The sequence below is a fragment of the Dreissena polymorpha genome, chromosome 3 (assembly GCF_020536995.1).
Source record: "Dreissena polymorpha isolate Duluth1 chromosome 3, UMN_Dpol_1.0, whole genome shotgun sequence".
NCBI classification, from domain to species: Eukaryota; Metazoa; Mollusca; class Bivalvia; order Myida; family Dreissenidae; genus Dreissena; species Dreissena polymorpha.
The window spans coordinates 40,099,644-40,122,522 of record NC_068357.1 but is presented as its reverse complement, the minus strand read 5'-3'; the positions used below and the strand labels follow the sequence as shown (position 1 = coordinate 40,122,522).

The 22,879-nt window shown below is 34.5% G+C and overlaps 1 protein-coding gene across 3 annotated transcripts in view; it reads right to left on the bottom strand.

The window, feature by feature from the left end:
• Window positions 1-372: 372 nt before the first annotated feature.
• Window positions 373-22,879, bottom strand: part of LOC127873792 (serine/threonine-protein kinase Nek9-like) — a 35,820-nt gene continuing 13,313 nt past the window's right edge. Inside the window, exons 12-24 of one of the 3 annotated variants that reach the window (XM_052417788.1) lie at window positions 17,649-17,846; window positions 17,215-17,261; window positions 15,919-16,080; window positions 15,318-15,423; window positions 15,012-15,173; window positions 14,375-14,548; window positions 13,821-13,871; window positions 11,849-11,863; window positions 4,843-5,066; window positions 4,107-4,535; window positions 3,870-3,935; window positions 3,333-3,411; window positions 373-2,891 (exon numbers count right to left, since the gene is read on the bottom strand). In XM_052417788.1, coding sequence (XP_052273748.1) covers window positions 2,887-2,891; window positions 3,333-3,411; window positions 3,870-3,935; window positions 4,107-4,535; window positions 4,843-5,066; window positions 11,849-11,863; window positions 13,821-13,871; window positions 14,375-14,548; window positions 15,012-15,173; window positions 15,318-15,423; window positions 15,919-16,080; window positions 17,215-17,261; window positions 17,649-17,846 — 1,718 coding nt within the window. In that variant the 3' untranslated portion in view covers window positions 373-2,886. Of the gene's footprint in view, window positions 2,892-3,332; window positions 3,412-3,869; window positions 3,936-4,106; window positions 4,536-4,842; window positions 5,067-9,208; window positions 9,245-11,848; window positions 11,864-13,820; window positions 13,872-14,374; window positions 14,549-15,011; window positions 15,174-15,317; window positions 15,424-15,918; window positions 16,081-17,214; window positions 17,262-17,648; window positions 17,847-22,879 lie in introns of all 3 variants that reach the window. The other 2 variants (XM_052417787.1, XM_052417789.1) reach the window with 2 other exon arrangements.

Here is a 22,879-nt window from a genome sequence, read left to right as displayed (position 1 = left end):
GGGCGTTTAAAACCCAAGTATTAATTAAACATGGTCGGCAGTTAGTTATCATAACACAAGTTATAGCATCTTTCATCACTAAACGTATACTGTATATAATTAGGATATTTAAGTACTGCTTAAAATAAGATTGGCCTCAATTCTGTTGTCAATATGCAAATACGTATGCGACACAAGAACAGGTAACAGTAAAACATTGTTTGTCAGATTGTTTAGTGGTAAACAGTAATTCCCATTTCGACAGTCTGTAAACAACACCATTAAACATCCGTCTTCCTACCTTTTTCACCTTATTGGAGTCCTAAATCCAATCAGGTAATTCTAGACGATCAAAAACTGAGCATGATATATACAAAGTAAATAATTCAAAGATAAGTTTAGTTGTTTTATTCGTTGAATCGTAGTCACAGACTTAAAAATGCCAATAATGTTCCTGCAGCAATTACAGAGTATTTGTAAATGTGTAATAACAAGTTTAAAAATAGCGGCAACATATATCTGATGACGTTATTAACATATTATATCTAATTTGCCCTCGGGATTCCTGATCATCGAACATTCATGTATAAAAAATGCACTTAAAATAAATTATAGCTTGTCTTTTGAGCAATTATAAATTTTTTCACATTATTTGCATCGTTATTTATTGCACAATATTATGCAATCTTGCATAATCAATGTAAATGTTTTTGTTGAATATAATACTAGTCAAATCAAGAATAAATGGATTAAATGATGAAATTTGTTTTGAAATTCCACATATTAAGCGCACCAAAGAAAGGCCTACCACGCGGGGAAACATTTCACAAAAGCACATATAAAATATTAAGATAGAAACATATTTCATAAGGGCAAAGAAAATAATAATTTGAATTGTACACGTCATTGTTTTTAATTGTGTTTTCGTCATTATTATTTCTAAATATGTTTAAAACATTAACGAAACATCACATCAAAAAGGCATACCTCATCATGTAATGCAAATGAAAGTACATCAATCAAACCAAAATCCTGGTAAAAAAATCTCTACTGGCACAATATTGTGGCATCAAGAACAGTTTTTAAAAATGTATTTCTAAATAACAATCCCAAAAGGTTATATAGAAAACAATAAAGCGACTAACAAACATACAAAACGTACAAATTTAATCACAGACAATGAGAACTTAACACAAACAACATATTAAAATATGCTAATACAGAGATCAATGATAGCAGTAATGTATGTAAACATCAAACAGCAAACCAACGTTCAGTATGTGACGACTTGCGTAACGTAGTTATAGCCTACTATGATAATATGCAAAAGAAAATGAACTTTGGACGGAGTTCATAGTTTGCCTATGTTGTCGTCACATACTAGTAATTTGTTGTATTCTTGAGACTTTAACAAGACTAAAACAAAGTACTACTTTGACAACGATGCAATGTCAAAAGAAATTTGGTTGAGCAACATCACCTCGCTTTTTTGCAACTTAGAAATCTGAACAAGAAAATGTTAATATTTTGCGCATAACAAGTATAATAGAAGTTGCTTCAAACACATATGTATGACATTTCATGAAAGCAAACCAGCAGACGGACTGACTAAAGATAGACTGACTCCTATATTATGAATCCTTCATGCAGGGTATAACAATTTATTTGACACGATACAATGCATGTAGATACAGTCGATTGGTGTATAGCGGATTTTAGTGAGTAACGGATAGGTTAAACGTTTTTTGCAAAATAGTTTTACTTATGTTAAGATTTATAGTTTTCTATGAATAGAATACAAAAAGCCTATCATAGTTAAGTCGATTCATGTTTTTGTTGACGTGTGTCAATCTTTACAACTGTTTCTTTTTTCGAAAGCAAAACAAGGTCACGTTACGTACGCACCGTTTTTGTGACGACAGGAAAAGTGCAGACGAATGGTTTCTTGAATTTTGCAGAATTTGTTTGGTAAACATAATGTTCATTGATGTAATAGTTTATATCCTTTACAAAAGTAAGAATGCTCAGAAACCAAATTGATGCGTACCATATAAAATAAGCATGAAAGCTGCAACTCGGGATTTAGTGAATAACGGACATGTGGTGACCCATATTCAGGAATGTGGGGATTGTCTCAAATTAAATATAAACTCAATTGAAGTTGTCCAATACACATGTGGTTAGCGTGTGGCTATGATATTAATTAGCGAAAACATCATTTTTGATAAAAAATAATCAAATTATAACAAAAAATCGATTTCTCTGAAAACATAGTTTTCACTATCAAAACTATATATATATAACAAGGTATTCAACTCAAAATGACCCGAATATAGGGTGCATCGCTTTGGACAGCCATTACTTCATCAATTGTGCAGCGATTTCCATGAACTTGGTCTTATTAAACGCAGAAATGAATTTCCTTTCTAGAAATATTGCAATTATTTTTTACAAATGCTCTGTCAAATTTCAAAAAATAACACGATACACATGTAATCCGATAAAGACTTAAGCGATCCGGTAATGGCTGAATCAGTGTACCATGAAATTCGCACTGTAAACAAATAAAAAAAATCGGAAATTTAAAACCGCTGGCATGTTTCAATAGGAAAGACATGTTTATATCTAGGTTTAATGGTTTAATTACTGAATGCATGGTGTTTACGTTGAAATGAGACTCGAAGTCCTTAGCTATCCGTTATACACCAATCGACTGTACCAAAAACGTGCAACATGGTCTGCATCAATAACAAGCGCAGTTTGTCATAATATCATACAAAGTGAAGTTGCATTTGATTTGTATGACATCTACGTCCGATGACGCAATCCTAAGAGATGCAGAATTTTATTCATTTTTTTTGCCGCACCGTGGTCCAAAGGTCATGCATAACCTGCCCTTTTTTGTTGTTACGCTGCAAAGTAGCAAAACATGTCTCAATCGCAAATATATTGAGCCTTTAATGTGTCAAATATCCGTATTTGGAATATAACATACTATAGATCTACAGTTTCATTCAAAAAATGGATTGCACATATTAAGGTAAACTTATAGTCTTAAAGAAGGTCTTAATGCATCCTACTTCTTGCTTTTGATTGGATATTTTACCTCTTGCCTTCTTAAAAGTTGTAGAAAACATAACCATTTGTTTCACCTTCGGTGCACATTACCCAGCAATGTTTATGCGCCTGACAAATTAATTGTTTTTAATATGTAAGTTGGCAAATATTGAGTAAATATCTTACTTGCTTAGAAAGGACTCGATCATGCCATTCCCACCCACCCACCACCGTTTTAACCAAGATTTGACCAAATGAGTGAGAACTACATATATTAAAATTTAATTAGTACATACATTTCTTTGTAGCATTCGGTTTCAGCGCTGCTATTTCAGATTGCAACTTTTTAATAACATCCTCATAATGGTCCCGCATCTAAAACCATTTCATGAACACTCAAAATCATTGATATTTAAATACGCTATAGACATTTAATGAGAATTGTATGTTTAATGCAAAAATATAGAAGAGTTATTTTATTTTTAAACATTTATAGATTTATACATTTACATTTTTAATAAATTATGATACATACTGTAAAATAGCAATTATTATATTAAAAACATAAATAATTAAACATCCCCATATATAAATAAACATCACAGGTAATGTTTTAAATGTTATAAATTGCTTTTATTTGAATTTGATATAATATTGTGTTTGTACATTTATCAATAATAATTCAGGATGATACACATTACATACAAAAACAAACTTATTAAACAGTGTCTCCAATTAACTAATATCAATTAAATTTACTTTAAACAGTTACGAATCTTCTATTTATCCAGATATTCACCTAAAAATAAAAAAATAAAAATAATCAATTTTACCTTCATGTTTGAAATCTCCAAGTCTTTAACTTTTGCTGCCAACTGGTTTATTATTAAATCCTTTCTCTGAAAGAAAAATCAATTAAAGTGAAAGCTGATTTAATGATAATACTTAAAGAAAACACAAATAATGCATTCACATTCAGTATAATATTTTTTCATCAACAGATAGAGACAAGATGAAGAATCATATTTCTGAACAATGACTTTCAAACAACATTTTCATCAGCCACGTACTTCAATGGTCTGCTCCAAAGACTTCTGTTCTTGACTAGATGACATTGAATTGTTTGCTGTCGAGACCTGGTCTTTGGCAGTCTGGCCTGGAACACTGTTTGTTTGGCTAGTAATAAATGAAGGACAATTTTTACTGGATGTGCTTGCCTCACCAGATGAACTTGACCATGATGAACTAGAAGTTACAATTGAGCTTCTAGATGAGCTAGAAGATGATATTGACTGGCTTGATGAATTGGAAGAGGAATTAAATTGACCAGACACTTGAGGTGAGCTGTTCTGTGATTTTGGAACACTGAGTACTGGCATTTTGGTAGTATTTCTGAGGAAACCAACAGGTCCATGGTTTGCATGTACACCTGGAAAATCCAAACCCGGTGACTGAATCACAAAACCTAAAGGTATGGGTATCACCTCATCTTCTAATTCCTGCAATGTAAGTTATCATTTATTAGTTTGTTTCTGATAGATTACAAAGTCATATTAATATGTCAGGTATTTTCAATGACTAAAACGTTGCAATATGAATTAACATGTTATTAATTTACATAAAAAATATAATGTCATTTATTTATATTTCTTTCAAAACCTTAAACAGACATGATAACACAGATAAATTCAACTTATTTTGTCAATTATTGGAGTAATTGTACACATAAACCAACAAAAATGTATAACATTTACAAAAGAACAAAAAGGGGAGACATTAATTTTGATAAAGCATTTGATGACTTACAGCAGCAAGCCATGGTGGTAGGTCGGTGTCAGTATTTGCAGCTAAAGAATGACCTGCTGGCTGTTCTTGTGTTGGGTTATTGTTCATAGTTAAAGGCAGGGAACCTTCTGGTGAAATGGGATTCCCAGAATCCTCAGTGAGAAGTAAGGAAGTGTCATCACTTCCTGTCTGATCAGTAGAAACCTCAGAAAAGGCACTGTCATTTTGGATACCAGACAAGTTAACTGAAAATACAGACAGTTCAGTTGAAAACAAAACAGTTTATAACGGTGCTTACTCTGTTTTTGCATTGTTTTTGAATAGGTAAATATATTATGACTAGAAATATATAAATCAAAACATAATTACAGTCAATGAGTGTCAACAAGACAATGTATTACATCTCAACGCTAAGTTTTTATTTATAGCATTTTAATTTAAAGTATTTATATCAGCTGGATTGCATCAAAAGCCTCAGGCTTATTAAAACACTGTTGAGTCTGTTTCCTGGGCCTTAAACAAGTACTTAGTGTCTTTGAGGGATATATAAAAAAGGCTCCCACAGTGGAGATCAAACCCGTGAACTCCCGGTTACTAGGCGGACACCTTATCCACTATGCCAAGGCGACCTTCACGGCGACCTTATTGCATTTTAGAGTGATACATGACTAAATATACTAACTTATTCAGTAAAACAATTAAATTGATTATAAACAAAGAAGAAGAAAAGGGTCCGTGTTAATACAGCTCTCATAATAATCAAACCAAATTAACAAAATGAAAACACAACTCAACCATTGAAAAATTGGAATCAATCACATAAAAACACTTGCAGAAGGCAATATACATGTAGCAACAGATATGAGGCATAGGCAACCAAGCAGTAGCCAGCAGCAACAACATAAAAAGAAACAAGGCTAATTTACCAAACAATACTGTGTATTATAAAAGTCATCAAAACATAATTCAGCATAGATTTTCAAAGGAAAATAACTTTGGTGTTTCAAATGTGTTTCAGTCTGGTCAAAAGAAATAACTTTTCTAACAAAAATGCACATAGTGTACATAAAGAACTAACCAGGAAATAAAGTTTGATGTCAGTGTATAGCTAGTTCAACTTTTTTGTCCTATGTAACTTTGTTGAAATCATTATGACCTGCCTTTAAGCTGAAGCTTTTGAACAAGCAAAACAAAAGCTTTTCTCAACAATATCTACCTTTTTCTATACTGATACAAAAAAGTTTAGTCGGTAATTTATGTGGTTATGCAATCTTAATATAACCCAAACCACTAACAACTATGCCAAAATCATTCAAAATTGACATATAACCTATCCAAATAAAAACAAGAGCACCGCATTACGGGTGCCACGCTCGGCTGTGAAAGCTTGTCAGAATTTTTTTTTTTTTTAGATCACAGTGATCTTGACCTTTGACCTAGTGACCCAAAAATGGGTGTGGCTTGTAGAACTCATCAAGGTGCATCTACATATAAAGTTTCAAAGTTGTAGGTGGAAGCACTTTGACTGTAGAGCCTATGTTAAAGTTTTTTATTAGAGGTCACAGTGACCTTGACCTTTGACCTAGTGACCCAAAAATGGGTGTGGCGTGTAGAACTCATCAAGGTGCATCTACATATGAAGTTTCAAAGTTGTAGGTGGAAGCACTTTGATTTTAGAGCCAATGTTAAGGTTTTAGCACGACGCCTACGGCGGACGGCGGACGACGAGCTGGCTATGACAATACCTCGGGCTTTCTCCGAAAACAGCCGAGCTAAAAACACACACACAATACAAATTTGGAAAAAATTTATAGTTATTTTTCAATACATGCAATGGTGTACGAATTTATCCTTGGCAGGTTGAAACTTGAGTTATCAATAGATTTTATAAAAGGTCACTTATTATAAGACCATACTTAAGGCCACTTCAATCAAACATTTGTAATATCACCATGACGTTTAAATATTGTTGTTATGATGCTTGAAATACGGAAGTTGAGTATGGTATACCTTGAGAACTGTTTTGTCCTGGAACAATGAGGAATGAACACCTTTTTACTGGCCATATTATGGCTATTAATTTAACTCTATTCAGCCTACAAGGTTCTAATACTTATGTTTTGGACAGTGATATTTGAAAATGGATTTGTTTACATTATCTTAATTTAAGCTAATGGATTTTGCTTGGATATTGTTGGAAATAGTTTTTTTCTAAATGTATTTACTTTGTAACTTTTCTATACTGAGAATAAAAAATTACAACAACAAATGGCTTTACAAACTTGTTTGTATCAGTATATGTCTTAATACATTTATATTGTATGATAAGTTGACTTATAGTATTAAAAAAAAGGTTAGTTAGAATGACTAACCAGTATCAAGCTGCACTCATATCTCAGTCATAAATATACAGTACATATTGTCACTATTTTATATTATCACATACCAATAGTAACCTGCTCTTCAGCTACAACTAGTATATATTTAATTGAATAATTACAACATGAATATTGTAAACATTTCAAATTTAAATTATTTGAATTCCAGCAATTCAATCAATTGTGTTTTTTCTGTGATTTTTTTACATTTATTGCATTTGACTTTAATGTCTTTCCTCATCAATCTTTCTATGCTTTTATTATTTTTTTCTTTGAACAATCAATATATTTACCCAAAGAAATAAATACATTAAGCCGCAGAAAATATACCAAAAGCATGATTTTTTATTTTAAAATAATTGTGTTGTATTTTATGACATTTGAATGTATCAAATTATTAATAATATGAAACACATTCCAAGAGTGTAACAGAAGTAAATTAGCAACAGTGCATTGCTCAGAACTTGTAAGTGTCCAATTATTAAGTAATAAATCCATAAACATGCACTTCAAAAAGAAAATATTTCTGCGTAAAACATTAAAAACAAGACTATTGCCGAGCAATAAAAGTCCCCTACCGGCTCCACCATTGTCAGAAATTCCACCATTGTCAGAATTTTTTTTATGATTTGTTGCCATAGCAACCAGAATTTTTGATGTAGGAACCAAATGAAATGACGTGCATAATGTCCATATTGCAATCTATCCGTGTTTCAAGTTTCATGAAAAATATTAAGAACTTTTAAAGTTATCCCAGGATCCAGAAAAAAACCACCATTTTCAGCAGTATTTCTAGTCTATTTGTTGCCATAGCAACCAGAATTTTTAACGTAGGAACACAATGAAATGACGTGCATTATGTCCATATTGCCATCTATCCATATTTCAAGTTTCATGAAAAAATATTAAGAACTTTTAAAGTTATCGCAGGATCCAGAAAAAAACACCATTTTCAGCAGTATTTCTAGTCTATTTGTTGCCATAGCAACCAAAATTTTTGACGTAGGAAAAAAATGAAATGACGTGCATAATGTCCATATTGCCATCTATCCATGTTACAAGTTTCATGAAAAAATATTAAGAACTTTTAAAATTATCGCAGGATCCAGAAAAAACACCATTTTCAGCAGTAATTCTAGTCTACTTGTTGCCATAGCAACCAGAATTTTTGACATAGGAACCAAATGAAATGACGTGCATAATGTCCATATTGCCATCTATCCATATTTATAGTTTCATGAAAAAATATTCAGAACTTTTAAAGTTATCGCAGGATCCAGAAAAAACACCATTTTCGGCAGTATTTCTAGTCTATTTGTTGCCATAGCAACCAAAATTTTTGACGTAGGAACCAAATGAAATGACGTGCATAATGTCCATATTGCCATCTATCCATGTTTCAAGTTTCATGAAAAAATATTAAGAACTTTTAAAGTTATCGCAGGATCCAGAAAAAAACACCATTTTCAGCAGTATTTCTAGTCTATTTGTTGCCATAGCAACCAGAATTTTTGACGTAGGAACAAAATTAAATGACGTGCATAATGTCCATATTGCAATCTATCCATGATTCAAGTTTCATGAAAAAATATTAAGAACTTAAAGTAATCGCAGGTCAAGAAAAAACACCATTTTCAGCAGTATTTCTAGTATATTTGTTGCCATAGCAACCAGAATTTTTGATGTAGGAAAAAAATGAAATGACGTGCATAATGTCCATTTTGCCATCTATCCATATTTCAAGTTTCATGAAAAAATATTAAGAACGTTTAAAGTTATCGCAGGATACGGACGGACAGACGGACGGATACAAAACCATTAGTCCCCTCCGGTGAAACCGGTAGGGGACTAATAATATCTTTCTGATACTGATTTACCTCCCTTTGATCAGGGGAGTTTGAATTGCAGCCAATTGGGTATCATGCAGATGCAACTAATGCAATTATACAATATACCATGGGTAACAACACATATAGGAATAACATTCTTCTTAATGCAAGCATATTTACCTGTTTGTGCCTCTACATGCCTATTTACTCGTTTAGCTAAAACATGTTTTTAAAATCAACATCAGTGGACACTACCAACAAATATACTACTCACAATTAGTTCATAACACTTCTTGTTTTTGTTTTTATTTGTTGAATTATAGACCTTGTATACATTAAATTATTATAAATTTGGATAGAATTATAAAACACTGAGTAAATCATATAAAATTGAGAAACAACTATATTTCCGATAATATTTTGATTATAACATTTTGTAAAAATAAGGCCACAATAAAATGTGGCTCCAAAAACTTGGAACAAGCAATAAAAATAAATATAATAACAGTAATTCCATGTTATATATAATCAGAGGGGGCAAAAAAGCACATAATAAAAACATTAATTTGTTCATATTTATTGTTATAGTTATTGGCTTAATGTATTGCAATAATTTCGGCTTAATACAAGCAGGCCAAGTTTTCGTCCTAAACTTGTGTTAAGTGATATTTATAAACTGACATTTTCATACATTGAACCCATTTAGAAGATTTTTCATTCTTAGAAGCAATAGCAACCATGCAAAATAGTGTGGCAATAATACTTCTTTCACACAACAATAGCATTTTGAATAACAAAGGTCAATAACAAAGGTCCAAAACAGCTTTATGTTGGCATTTGGTACTATTAAATGTTAGGAAAAAATTTGTCGTAAAATATTTAGGCCTCATCAAAACGAATGGAAAAAATTTGGTTACAGGGAATAATAGACCAAGCAAGCTCAATAATAAGAGCTGTGTAAGACAGCACCCTAAATTATCCTTCAGCTTTGATAGTAATGTAAATTTTCTGTCAGCTCACCTAAATATAATGAATGTGATGACATATTAAATGATGAATATTTGTAATAGTCAAACATGTATCTGCCAAATTAAACCTAAACAGTTAGATTACCACAAGAAGAGAAGCCATGTCTCAGAACTAGATTTTTATCATTTTACAAAGTATTCTTTTATTTTAAATGATCATGCAATCCCAAGCAATTTCTGAATATAAGCTACCTACATACATATTCAAATGCAAAACCTCGATCAAAACTCTAGTAAATGAGTGGAACTTTCCCTATTTTTGATAATAGTGCCATTAATCTCAACCTTACTGGCTCCAAATGTAATCTAAACTTAGTCTGCAAGTATGCTAACTACACACCTAATTTCAGCACAACACCTCAAAGCAACATCATATAACAAATAGTTGGATGGTAAACTTTGCACAGTATAAGTGACTTAATTTCTTATATCCACTTATACCTAACCATCTATTCAGCATAATAATATTTCATGATGTTTTCTTTTAACTGAAAATAATTTTATGTTATAATATGTGTTACTCTATAAAATTGTCAAACCAATGAAAACATGTTGGGGACAATTGATGAGAACATTTACAATAACAAAGCAAAAATAAATAATTGAACACATTTTGACGGACGGGGCATACAAATGCTAAGTTGCACTATGTTTTTTAAGGGTTTGGCATTAAAATGAAAGGTGGCCCCTAGCCATGCATATTCCTCCTATGGCCCTCTATCCACATACTGAGTTTATTAACATAGCTTAAGAACTTTACCACTTAGACATGTATTTCGATGCATATGTCATAAGTCCTTTAGACAGTTTCATTTAATTAAATACCTTTCTTACGTATTTAAGTTTTAAAACGCTTCATTTCCAACCCTTAGTTAATGATGAGCGGCAAAAAGCATAAAACCTGAACAGGGCTGCGAGTTCCTTGCAGATGAGTTCCTCGCAGGCTGTTCTGGTTTTATGCCGGTTGCAAAAGCCATTTTCACGTTGCTTCTTATGGGGGAAAGGGTTAAGTACTTTTTAAGCTATTGCAGAATTCAAATTATTAGGATGAAATGCAGATAAGCTGACAGACAACCACAATCTGAAATAACATGCTTATTTCTAATATGGCCCTCAAAACACATTTCATAAATTCATCAACCTGCTTTAGGCTCTTTTTAAGTTATCAAAGGATCACAATTTTAGCTTTTCAATAATTTCTGCATTCATGGCATCTGTGAACAGCACAACCACAAATTTTGTCTGAAGGAAGATCTGGAATAACATTAATATTTCCCATTTGCCCTCTATTCACATACCAAAGTTCATCAAAATACAGCTTGAGTATTATTTTCGTAACCATAGGATTGAGATCTGAGTTTTTATTTGCATTCAAAATCAAAGCAACAACAATTTGTTTACACCAAATAAACTGAAATAATGTGCATACCCATAATATGGCTCTCCATCCACATACCGCGTTTCATCAATCTAAGTACTTCTTGAATTATTGAAAGATCCAGATTTTGATGGACATAGGGAAAGACTGACAAGTGGACAGAACACTCAGTAAGACCATGGTAAACCGACGGTCCCCTCAAGTTATACCCACATGGAAATAATAAGTAGAGGATGTTGTAATAGGGGTTTTTTTGTCAAGCAAAAACACATTGAAAATTTACTTTCTACAATCATTTCAAAATATTGAGAATACATTTTGGAATATAATATACATGATTGGAAAAAATTGAAATCCAAGTGAAGAAAAAAGATAAGCTGTGCAATTGTTATGAATAAAAGCTCACACTTCTACCTGAAGGAAGTTTCACTGAAAATTGAAATAGAAAAGTCAAAACTAAACCAGGTTTGTATAAGATAAAAGTTAATCAGAATATTCAAAGAAAATAAAAATTGAAAAAAAAAACAAACAAGCAGTGAGCCAATTCAAAGTAGGAACACAATTGGCATATATAAGTCCAGGTTCCACTGATTCAAACATTTTCACATTCAGTCATATCTTAAAGGGACCTATTCAAGTTTAGGAAAATTGACATAATTGAAGAAAAAAAAGAATCCCTAATTTTTGTTGTAGAAATGATATTTCCGAGTAAACAGTAATATTGAACATTTACCATGCTGTAAAATATCCATTATATGCATTTTTTGACAATTTAAAAACCTGAAAATTATAAAGCGTTACAAACGCGAAATGATTGAATAATATGGAGTTCTGTTATTATAGTTATATTTTGTGATACTACGAGTACGAGGATTACTTATATAAAGTATCAAGTGTATGGGCACAAATGGCAGGGGTGGTTTGAGTGCAAGACTTTCACTCGAAGGGTCAGTGGTTTTAGCTCAGTTTATAATAACTTTGTTTTGTTCTATAATTTTATTCTAGTTTTTACGTGTCGGCTATTTTGTTACAATATTAACATTTATTATTTTAAAGCATTAATGACAAACTTCAGTACATACCAAAATCTGTGAAAAGGTCCCTTTAAATTTAACCAACAGAAATAAGATATATGTTATACCAAGCCTTGTCATTGATCAATATTTGAAATTGGTCAAGTAAAGTTTGACATTTTTAATGTTTATGTACTACAGCAATTTGTCATTCCCATTACGTTCACCACCAAGTCATGAGAATCAGCTTGAAATATAGAGATGTTGATTGAGTGTCCCATAACCATTGGACGTAATTCACAGGAAAGAAAATAGTGAATACCATTTCAGTTTAGAACTACCAATAGGAACAGGTAATTTGTACTACACATTAATTCTACAAATATTAAAATATAATGTATGTCTATTATACACATATTAGTAGGTTAAATCTATAATAAACATATTCATAGCTTATTTCTATTATAAAGATACTTATAGGTAATGTATATATTAACATAATATTAATAGGTAATGTCTATAATAAAATTATCATTAGATAATTTCTGCTGTTAATAGTGTGTCTATACACCATTAGACATCAAAGATGTATCAAATAATATTATGCAACAAAGTAAAGCTGCACTTACAAGATCAATATAAATACAAGTACAATGTATGTTAGTCTATCCACAAAGTAATATTTTAAAGTTGCCTGATGAATGAAAAAGTTACAGTCTGTACAAACAATGCATGATCAATATTTAACCTTTGACCTCTAAGAGTGAACATTTAAACTGTTGATGCTTGAATTGAACATGACATGCATGATGATCATTTGATTAAAATTACTTTAAAATTGCTTGATAACTGATGATTTTACAACCCAAACAACCTGTGTTATGCCCATGTTTCACATATGATAGCTTACAGTGACCTTGACCTTACAGCAATAGACGCAGGTGTTGCATGTTGCATGCTGTCTCCTAATTAAGATAATATCTGGTAAGTACCATTAAAACTGTCAGATAACCTAAGTTAAAGTCAAGACACTGAAGCGCTCATATGTGACAATTTATATTATTTTCAAAAAGATAAATCATGATGTCACAGTCTACAGTACATAAGATCAATAAGATGCAAACACCAATTATTTAGACAATTATATACAGCTGTCTGCAATTGGGATAAATATCATCCATAATGTTTAATTTGTTAAATATTTTACACAATTATAGAATAAAAATTGAATGTATATCACAATTATAGTGCATGTATATTAGCCCATATTATCAGTGGCAAAGAAAAGATAAAACAAATCCATAAAAATACAATCTAAAAATTACAAATATATACAAAAAACATGTTTCAAAATCAAACAAGCTGCTACTTACTTCCAGGTAATGAACATCGGGACTTAAGAGTTTTTTGGTTAAGCACTTTCTCTGTAACACAAGTAAATGATTCCCATCAAATATTACTACATACTGCAACACAAGTAATGATTAAATATTACTAAATTATATAGTGCAACACAGGTAAATGATTCCCATTAAATACTACTACAATAAAAAAAAAGTCATACAAAGGTCTGTGTTTGAAACCAATTTCATCTTAATGACAAATGTTCCTTTTACAAATCACTATATTAAGAACAAAGCTTCTATTCATTAATCACAGTTCGCAGTCTATCAGGATTGCGTTCCAGATCGAGCCTTGCAAAAAACTGCAAGTGATAATTCATATGTTTAAACAAACTTGCATTTTTACAAGTAAATTTACTCTATGAATGTTTCTCTTGACAGTTTTTTATATATACTTAAACAGAAGACAACATAATAACATAATAATAATCATGCTTTGTTTGTTTTATTATACTGACGATGTACATTGTGCAAGTCATAATAACACATATGTTCTGTTCTTGCCATACAAAGGTCTGACTCACCTGCTATCAGGATGGTGTGCCAGTGCCTTGCAGAAAGGTTTGGCACAATGTGCAGGGCTCCGAATATCGGTCTTGGTATCGATACAGCTTTCTTCGTCGAGCTTACTCCTGTTTCAACATGGCCAAAACCTAGGCGCCCATTATCCCCATTGCCCCAGGCATACACATAGTTGTCTGGAACAGTAAATACAAACAACATAAGAAATGGGTGTGCTTTTTTTTGTGGTGCAAATCCTTGTCACTTAGGGACTGTCAACTACTGATGAACATTTTTACTCTCTATCCTTCTTAATCTAAACTCTCTATCTCTTTTAAATCTTTCGAAATCTTAACTCTCTCTCTTTTCTACCTTTCTAAATCATAACACTCTCTTTTTGCTACCTTTGTAAATCTTAACTCTCTCTTTTTGCTACCTTTCTAAATCTTAACTGTCTCTCTCTTCTACCTTTCTAAATCTTATCTCTCTCTCTCTCTCTGTTTGACCTTTCTAAATCTTTAGTGTCTCTCCTTTCTAAAGTTTAACTCTCTCTCTTGTCCACCTTTCTAAATCTTTAGTCTCTCTCCTTTCTAAAGTTTAACTCTCTCTCTTGTCTTAATTTAATTGTGACTCACTAAAACTATTGGAACAGCTACTCACCGCTGGTTGAGGCTACTGTGAATCCATCTCCACATGTGACCTTCTCCACACGGTGGTTGACAAGGACATGTGCCACGCGACAAATCCTAGAGTGCACCTTGAAGTCACCAACCCCCAGCTGGCCAAACTTATTGCACCCAAACGTGTACAGGTGTCCACATACTGGAAATTAATACCCAGTTTTTTTCATTAATTAATATTTATCACTTAATATTGTCTTTTGGAATAGGGTAAGTTACCAAATCCTTATTTCCATTTAACAGATGCATAGATGTCAATTTGAGTAAAAAAAAATCCATAACTCACCATCTATGACAGCAGAATGGTTGGCACCGCTTGCTATGGTTACTACATGTAATCTCACTAAAGGTCGAACAAGGGTGAACACCAGTTTACATGGAATATCGTATATCTACAAATAAAAGTGAATTGTAAATAAGTAATAGACAATGTGATAATTAATAACTCATGCATATATTTTACGACATGGTTAGAGTTTTAATAATCATAGATAAACAATTTATTTTGAAATTACCTGCAATATTTAAAATTGTTAAGTGAAGAAAACAACAAGGTCATACATCGAAAAACAAAGTGCAATTAGACATATTCTGCATACATAATTATTTGCATTTCTTAAAATATATATGAACATTTGATAAACAATACAACCAACTATGAAAATATAACAATTTGTTATCTGGATGCCCACAACTTTAAACAAAAATCCCATAGACAGGTAAAAACATGGCTGACCCCATTTGTGTACCAATGGTAGTTGCATTTCGCTAATTATAGTCAATATGACATGTTATTTTAAAAGGATGCTAAATGTGTCAGCTTGCTTTGTAGTCCCAGATTGGTGGGGTTTTCTCAAATCTAGCGCATTCCAGACTAATTAAATTACCTTTGCTTTGTGCTTCTTTATACCCGAAGTGAGCGAGTTGAAACCAAGTTTGTTGTGTTCATTACTTCCTGCTGCCAGAACGCGACCAGAGTGGGTCAGGAGAAATGTCCCCTCTGCACCAGCAGACACGTAACGCACCATGTGCTTCTTTTGCAATTCAACCTGATTTTATGCAGATAATACATATAGCAATTATTTAATGGTACTTTCAAAGCATTTTAGTCCGATTATTTATTCTCAAAATGGAATGTATCATAGAAAAGTGATTTTCAAAATTGTGAAATTGAGTCGCGTCATATGAAAATGGGTCTTATGCCATGTGCAGCCAACATACGTCCAGATCAGAAAGAGGAGATGCACAGTCTACATAGCTATGCTTTTGTCTATAAAGTCATGCAAAATGTCATTGTCTCAAAGGCCAACAAGGTGGCTCCTGACCAGACGGCACTGATGTGCTGTGCTAGCGGCATATTGCATATAACACCCTTTTTGCATGAGACGGCTCAAATTAAAATTCGTCTTTCAAGCAATTCAGAAAGTTAGGATTTTATTGCCCGAGATATTTTGAAAATCATCAATCTTTTTGGTACAATCCTGAATTGGATGTAAGTTATAGACAGTATTATAAACTTGTCCCCATTAGTTCAACCAATCCACTAAATGGTTGACTGCCTTTTATTTTTAGTTACAAAAATAGTAATCCTTGAACCCTGCACTTTAATTTAAAGAGAAAACAATTGTCTGAAAATTGCAAAATGCATATGTCCAAATAAATTGCAAAACTACATTTTAACAACATTAAAAATGTAAAATTAATAATCATCCATTTTTCACGAAGTAAAAATATTAACTTGTAACAGATAAATAGATAAAGGCTTAATATATCAAGTCTTAAGCATGAAACTGGTGCATCTTTTTAACATATGTGTTGTGTTCTGAGAAAACTGGGCTTAATGCATGTGCGTAAAGTGTCCTCCCAGATTAGCCTGTGCAGTCCCCACAGACTAATCAGGGACGACACTTTCCACATTTATGACATTTTTCGTTTAAATGAAGTCTCTTCTTAGCAAATATCCAATTTAGGCGGAAAGTGTCGTCCCTGATTAGCCTGTGTGGACTGCACAGGCTAATCTGGGACGACACTTTACGCACAGGCATTAAGCCAGTTTTCTCAAAACGCCACTCATATCTATATCAGATACAAGAATTCTGCAATTGACACTTGAAATGTTCAGGTTATTGTGTTCAATGTGTCACAAAGTATGCGTTGAAGTTTATATATATTCAATGTTGTACCTTATTTGGTATGGAACAATCATCCTCTGACCCTTGACCAAGCCGTCCTAAAAAATGACAAAACATAAAACATCTATTGTTAAAAAACACAAAGATTTCTGCTAAACAAATCTCAAGGTAAGGCAACATTTCAATTAAGCGTTACTTGTTCATTTTTAACATTGACATTTTCTGATTCACAATTCAGAAATTATAGTGTATTTTTGTAAATAAATAATAAATTATAGTAAATATTAAGTAAATTGAAAGGATATTATAACTTGAGACACAATAAATTATACTAATAATATAGTTATGTTTAGTAACTATTGAGTAAAGTTAATAATTTCAAGTAAAATACAGTATTTAGAAAATTCAGGGACAAGCTCTTCAATATAAGTAAATGAACTGCCATTCAAGTAGCAATTACTGTTTAAACAAAAATAATATCTCACCAAACTCTCCACGTCCCCATGTGTAAACATCGCCATCCTTTGACAATGCCACCACATGGTTATCCCCGCAGGACAGCTGCTGAACCGCAAGGCGCGCAAACGTGGGCACACAGACAGGGGAGACCAATTCGTCCTCCTCATCCTCGCATCCCAGGCAGCCGTAGAAGTTGGAACCACATGAAAACACCTGACCTTCATCTGAAATGGCAATATAGAGTACACCTGACCTTCATCTGATAGGGCAATATAGAGTACACCTGGCCTTCATCTGATAGGGCAATATAGAGTACACCTGCCGTTCATCTGATAGGACAATATAGAGTACACTTGGCCTTCATCTGATAGGGCAATATAGAGTACACCTGGCCTTCATCTAATTAGGCAACATAGAGTACACCTGACATTCATCTGATAGGGTGATATAGAGTACACCTGGCCTTCATGTAATAAGGCAACATAGAGTACACATGGCATTCATCTGATATGGTGATATAGAGTACACCTGGCTTTCATGTAATAAGGAAACATAGAGTACACATGGCATTCATCTGATATGGCAATATAGAGTACACCTGGCTTTCATCTGATAGGGTGATATAGAGTACACCTGGCTTTCATCTGATAGAGTGATATAGAGTACACCTGGCCATCATCTAATAAGGCAACATAGAGTACTCATGGCATTCATCTGATAGGGCAATATAATTCATTGGAACCACACAAGTGCACCTGGCCTTCATCTGATAGGGCAATATAGAGTTCACCTGGCCTTCATCTGATAGGGCAATATAGAGTACACCTGGCTTTTATCTCATAGGACAATACAGAGTACACCTGGCCTTCATCTCATAGCGCAATATAGAGCACACCTGACAAAGGGCAATATAGAGTACACCTGGTCTTCATCTGATAGGGCAATATAGAGTACACCTGGCCTTCATCTGATAGGGCAATATAGAGTACACCTTGCCTTCATATAATAAGGCAACATAGAGTACACCTGGCATTCATCTGATAGGGTGATATAGAGTACACCTGGCCTTCATGTAATAAGGCAACATAGAGTACACATGGCATTCATCTGATAGGGTGATATAGAGTACACCTGGCTTTCATGTAATAAGGAAACATAGAGTACACATGGCATTCATCTGATAGGGCAATATAGAGTACACCTGGCTTTCATCTGATATGGTGATATAGAGTACACCTGGCTTTCATCTGATAGAGTGATATAGAGTACACCTGGCCATCATCTAATAAGGCAACATAGAGTACTCATAGCATTCATCTGATAGGGCAATATAAGTCATTGGAACCACACAAGTGCACCTGGCCTTCATCTGATAGGGCAATATAGAGTTCACCTGGCCTTCATCTGATAGGGCAATATAGAGTACACCTGGCCTTTATCTCATAGGACAATACAGAGTACACCTGGCCTTCATCTCATAGCGCAATATAGAGCACACCTGACATAGGGCAATATAGAGTACACCTGGTCTTCATCTGATAGGGCAATATAGAGTACACCTGGCCTTCATCTGATAGGGCAATATAGAGTACACCTGGCCTTCATCTAATAAGGCAACATAGAGTACACCTGGCATTCATCTGATAGGGTGATATAGAGTACACCTGGCCTTCATGTAATAAGGCAACATAGAGTACACATGGCATTCATCTGATAGGGTGATATAGAGTACACCTGGCTTTCATGTAATAAGGAAACATAGAGTACACATGGCATTCATCTGATAGGGCAATATAGAGTACACCTGGCTTTCATCTGATAGGGTGATATAGAGTACACCTGGCTTTCATCTGATAGAGTGATATAGAGTACACCTGGCCATCATCTAATAAGGCAACATAGAGTACTCATGGCATTCATCTGATAGGGCAATATAATTCATTGGAACCACACAAGTGCACCTGGCCTTCATCTGATAGGGCAATATAGAGTTCACCTGGCCTTCATCTGATAGGGCAATATAGAGTACACCTGGCTTTTATCTCATAGGACAATACAGAGTACACCTGGCCTTCATCTCATAGCGCAATATAGAGCACACCTGACAAAGGGCAATATAGAGTACACCTGGTCTTCATCTGATAGGGCAATATAGAGTACACCTGGCCTTCATCTGATAGGGCAATATAGAGTACACCTTGCCTTCATATAATAAGGCAACATAGAGTACACCTGGCATTCATCTGATAGGGTGATATAGAGTACACCTGGCCTTCATGTAATAAGGCAACATAGAGTACACATGGCATTCATCTGATAGGGTGATATAGAGTACACCTGGCTTTCATGTAATAAGGAAACATAGAGTACACATGGCATTCATCTGATAGGGCAATATAGAGTACACCTGGCTTTCATCTGATATGGTGATATAGAGTACACCTGGCTTTCATCTGATAGAGTGATATAGAGTACACCTGGCCATCATCTAATAAGGCAACATAGAGTACTCATAGCATTCATCTGATAGGGCAATATAAGTCATTGGAACCACACAAGTGCACCTGGCCTTCATCTGATAGGGCAATATAGAGTTCACCTGGCCTTCATCTGATAGGGCAATATAGAGTACACCTGGCCTTTATCTCATAGGACAATACAGAGTACACCTGGCCTTCATCTCATAGCGCAATATAGAGCACACCTGACATAGGGCAATATAGAGTACACCTGGTCTTCATCTGATAGGGCAATATAGAGTACACCTGGCCTTCATCTGATAGGGCAATATAGAGTACACCTGGCCTTCATCTAATAAGGCAACATAGAGTACACCTGGCATTCATCTGATAGGGTGATATAGAGTACACCTGGCCTTCATGTAATAAGGCAACATAGAGTACACATGGCATTCATCTGATAGGGTGATATAGAGTACACCTGGCTTTCATGTAATAAGGAAACATAGAGTACACATGGCATTCATCTGATAGGGCAATATAGAGTACACCTGGCTTTCATCTGATAGGGTGATATAGAGTACACCTGGCTTTCATCTGATAGAGTGATTTAGAGTACACCTGGTCATCATCTAATAAGGCAACATAGAGTACTCATGGCATTCATCTGATAGGGCAATATAAGTCATTGGAACCACACAAGTGCACCTGGCCTTCATCTGATAGGGCAATATAGAGTTCACCTGGCCTTCATCTGATAGGGCAATATAGAGTACACCTGGCCTTTATCTCATAGGACAATACAGAGTACACCTGGCCTTCATCTCATAGCGCAATATAGAGCACACCTGGCCTTCATCTCATAGGGCAATATAGAGTACACCTGATCTTCATCTGATAGGGCAATATAGAGTACACCTGACCTTCATCTAATAAGGCAACATAGAGTACACCTGGCATTCATCTGATAGGGTGATTTAGAGTACACCTGGCCTTCATGTAATAAGGCAACATACAGTACACATGGCATTCATCTGATAGGGTGATATGGAGTACACCTGGCTTTCATGTAATATGGAAACATAGAGTACACATGGCATTCATCTGATAGGGCAATATAGAGTACACCTGGCTTTCATATGATAGGGTGATATAGAGTACACCTGGCTTTCATCTGATAGAGTGATATAGAGTACACCTGGCCATCATCTAATAAGGCAACATAGAGTACTCATGGCATTCATCTGATAGGGCAATATAAGTCATTGGAACCACACAGGTGCACCTGGCCTTCATCTGATAGGGCAATATAAGTCATTGGAACCACACAAGTGCACCTGGCCTTCATCTGATAGGGCAATATAGAGTTCACCTGGCCTTCATCTGATAGGGTTATATAGAGTACACCTGGCCTTTATCTCATAGGACAATATAGAGTACACCTGGCCTTCATCTCATAGCGCAATATAGAGCAAACCTGGCCTTCATCTCATAGGGCAATATAGAGTACACCTGGCCTTCATCTGATAGGGCAATATAGAGTACACATTGCCTTCATCTGATAGGGCAATATAGAGTACACCTTGCCTTCATCTGATAAGGCAATATAGAGTACACCTTGCCTTCATCTGATAGGGCAATATAGAGTACACCTTGCCTTCATCTGATAGGGCAATATAGAGTACACCTGGCCTTCATCTGATAGGGCAATATTCAGTACACATGGCCTTCATCTGATAGGGCAATATAGAGTACACATGGCTTTTATCTGATAGGGCAATATAGAGTACACATGGCCTTCATCTGATAGGGCAATATAGAGTACACATGGCCTTCATCTGATAGGGCAATATAGAGTACACATGGCCTTAATCTGATAGGGCAATATATTGTACACCTGGCCTTCATCTGATAGGGCAATATAGAGTACACCAGGCCTTCATCTAATAGGGCAATATAGAGTACACATGGCCTCATCTGACAGAGTGATATAGAGTACACCTGGCCTTCATCTAATAAGGCAACATAGAGTACACATGGCATTCATCTGATAGGGCAATAAAAGTCATTGGAACCACACAAGTACACCTGGCTTTCATCTGATAGGGTGATATAGAGTACACCTGGCCTTCATCTAATAAGGCAACATAGAGTACTCATGGCATTCATCTGATAGGGCAATAAATGTCATTGGAACCACACAAGTGCACCTGGCCATCATCTGATAGGGCAATGTAAGTCGTTTATCTCTGCATTATGGAACCAAACGAGTACAACTGGCTGTCATCTAAAAGGGCAATATAGAGTACACCTGGACTTCATCTGATAGGGCAATATAAGTCTTTTATTTCTGTATTATGGAACCACACGAGTACACCTGGCGTTCATCTGATAGGGCATTACAGAGTACACCTGTCCTTCATCTGGTAGGGCAATAAAGAGTACACCTGGCCTTCATCTGATAGGGCAATATAAGTCGTTTACTTCTGTATTAAGGAACCACACACATACACCTGGCCTTCATCTCATAGGGCAACAAAGAGTCCACCTGGCGATTATCTCATATGGTAATATAGAGTACACCTGGCCTTCATCTGATAAGGCAATATATAGTACACCTGGCTTTCATGTGATAGGGTGATATAGAGTACACCTGGCTTTCGTCTAGAGTGATATAGAGTACACTTGGCCATCATCTAATAAGGCAACATACATTACTCATGGCATTCATCTGATAGGGCAATATAAGTCATTGGAACCACACAAGTGCACCTGGCCTTCATCTGATAGGGCAATAT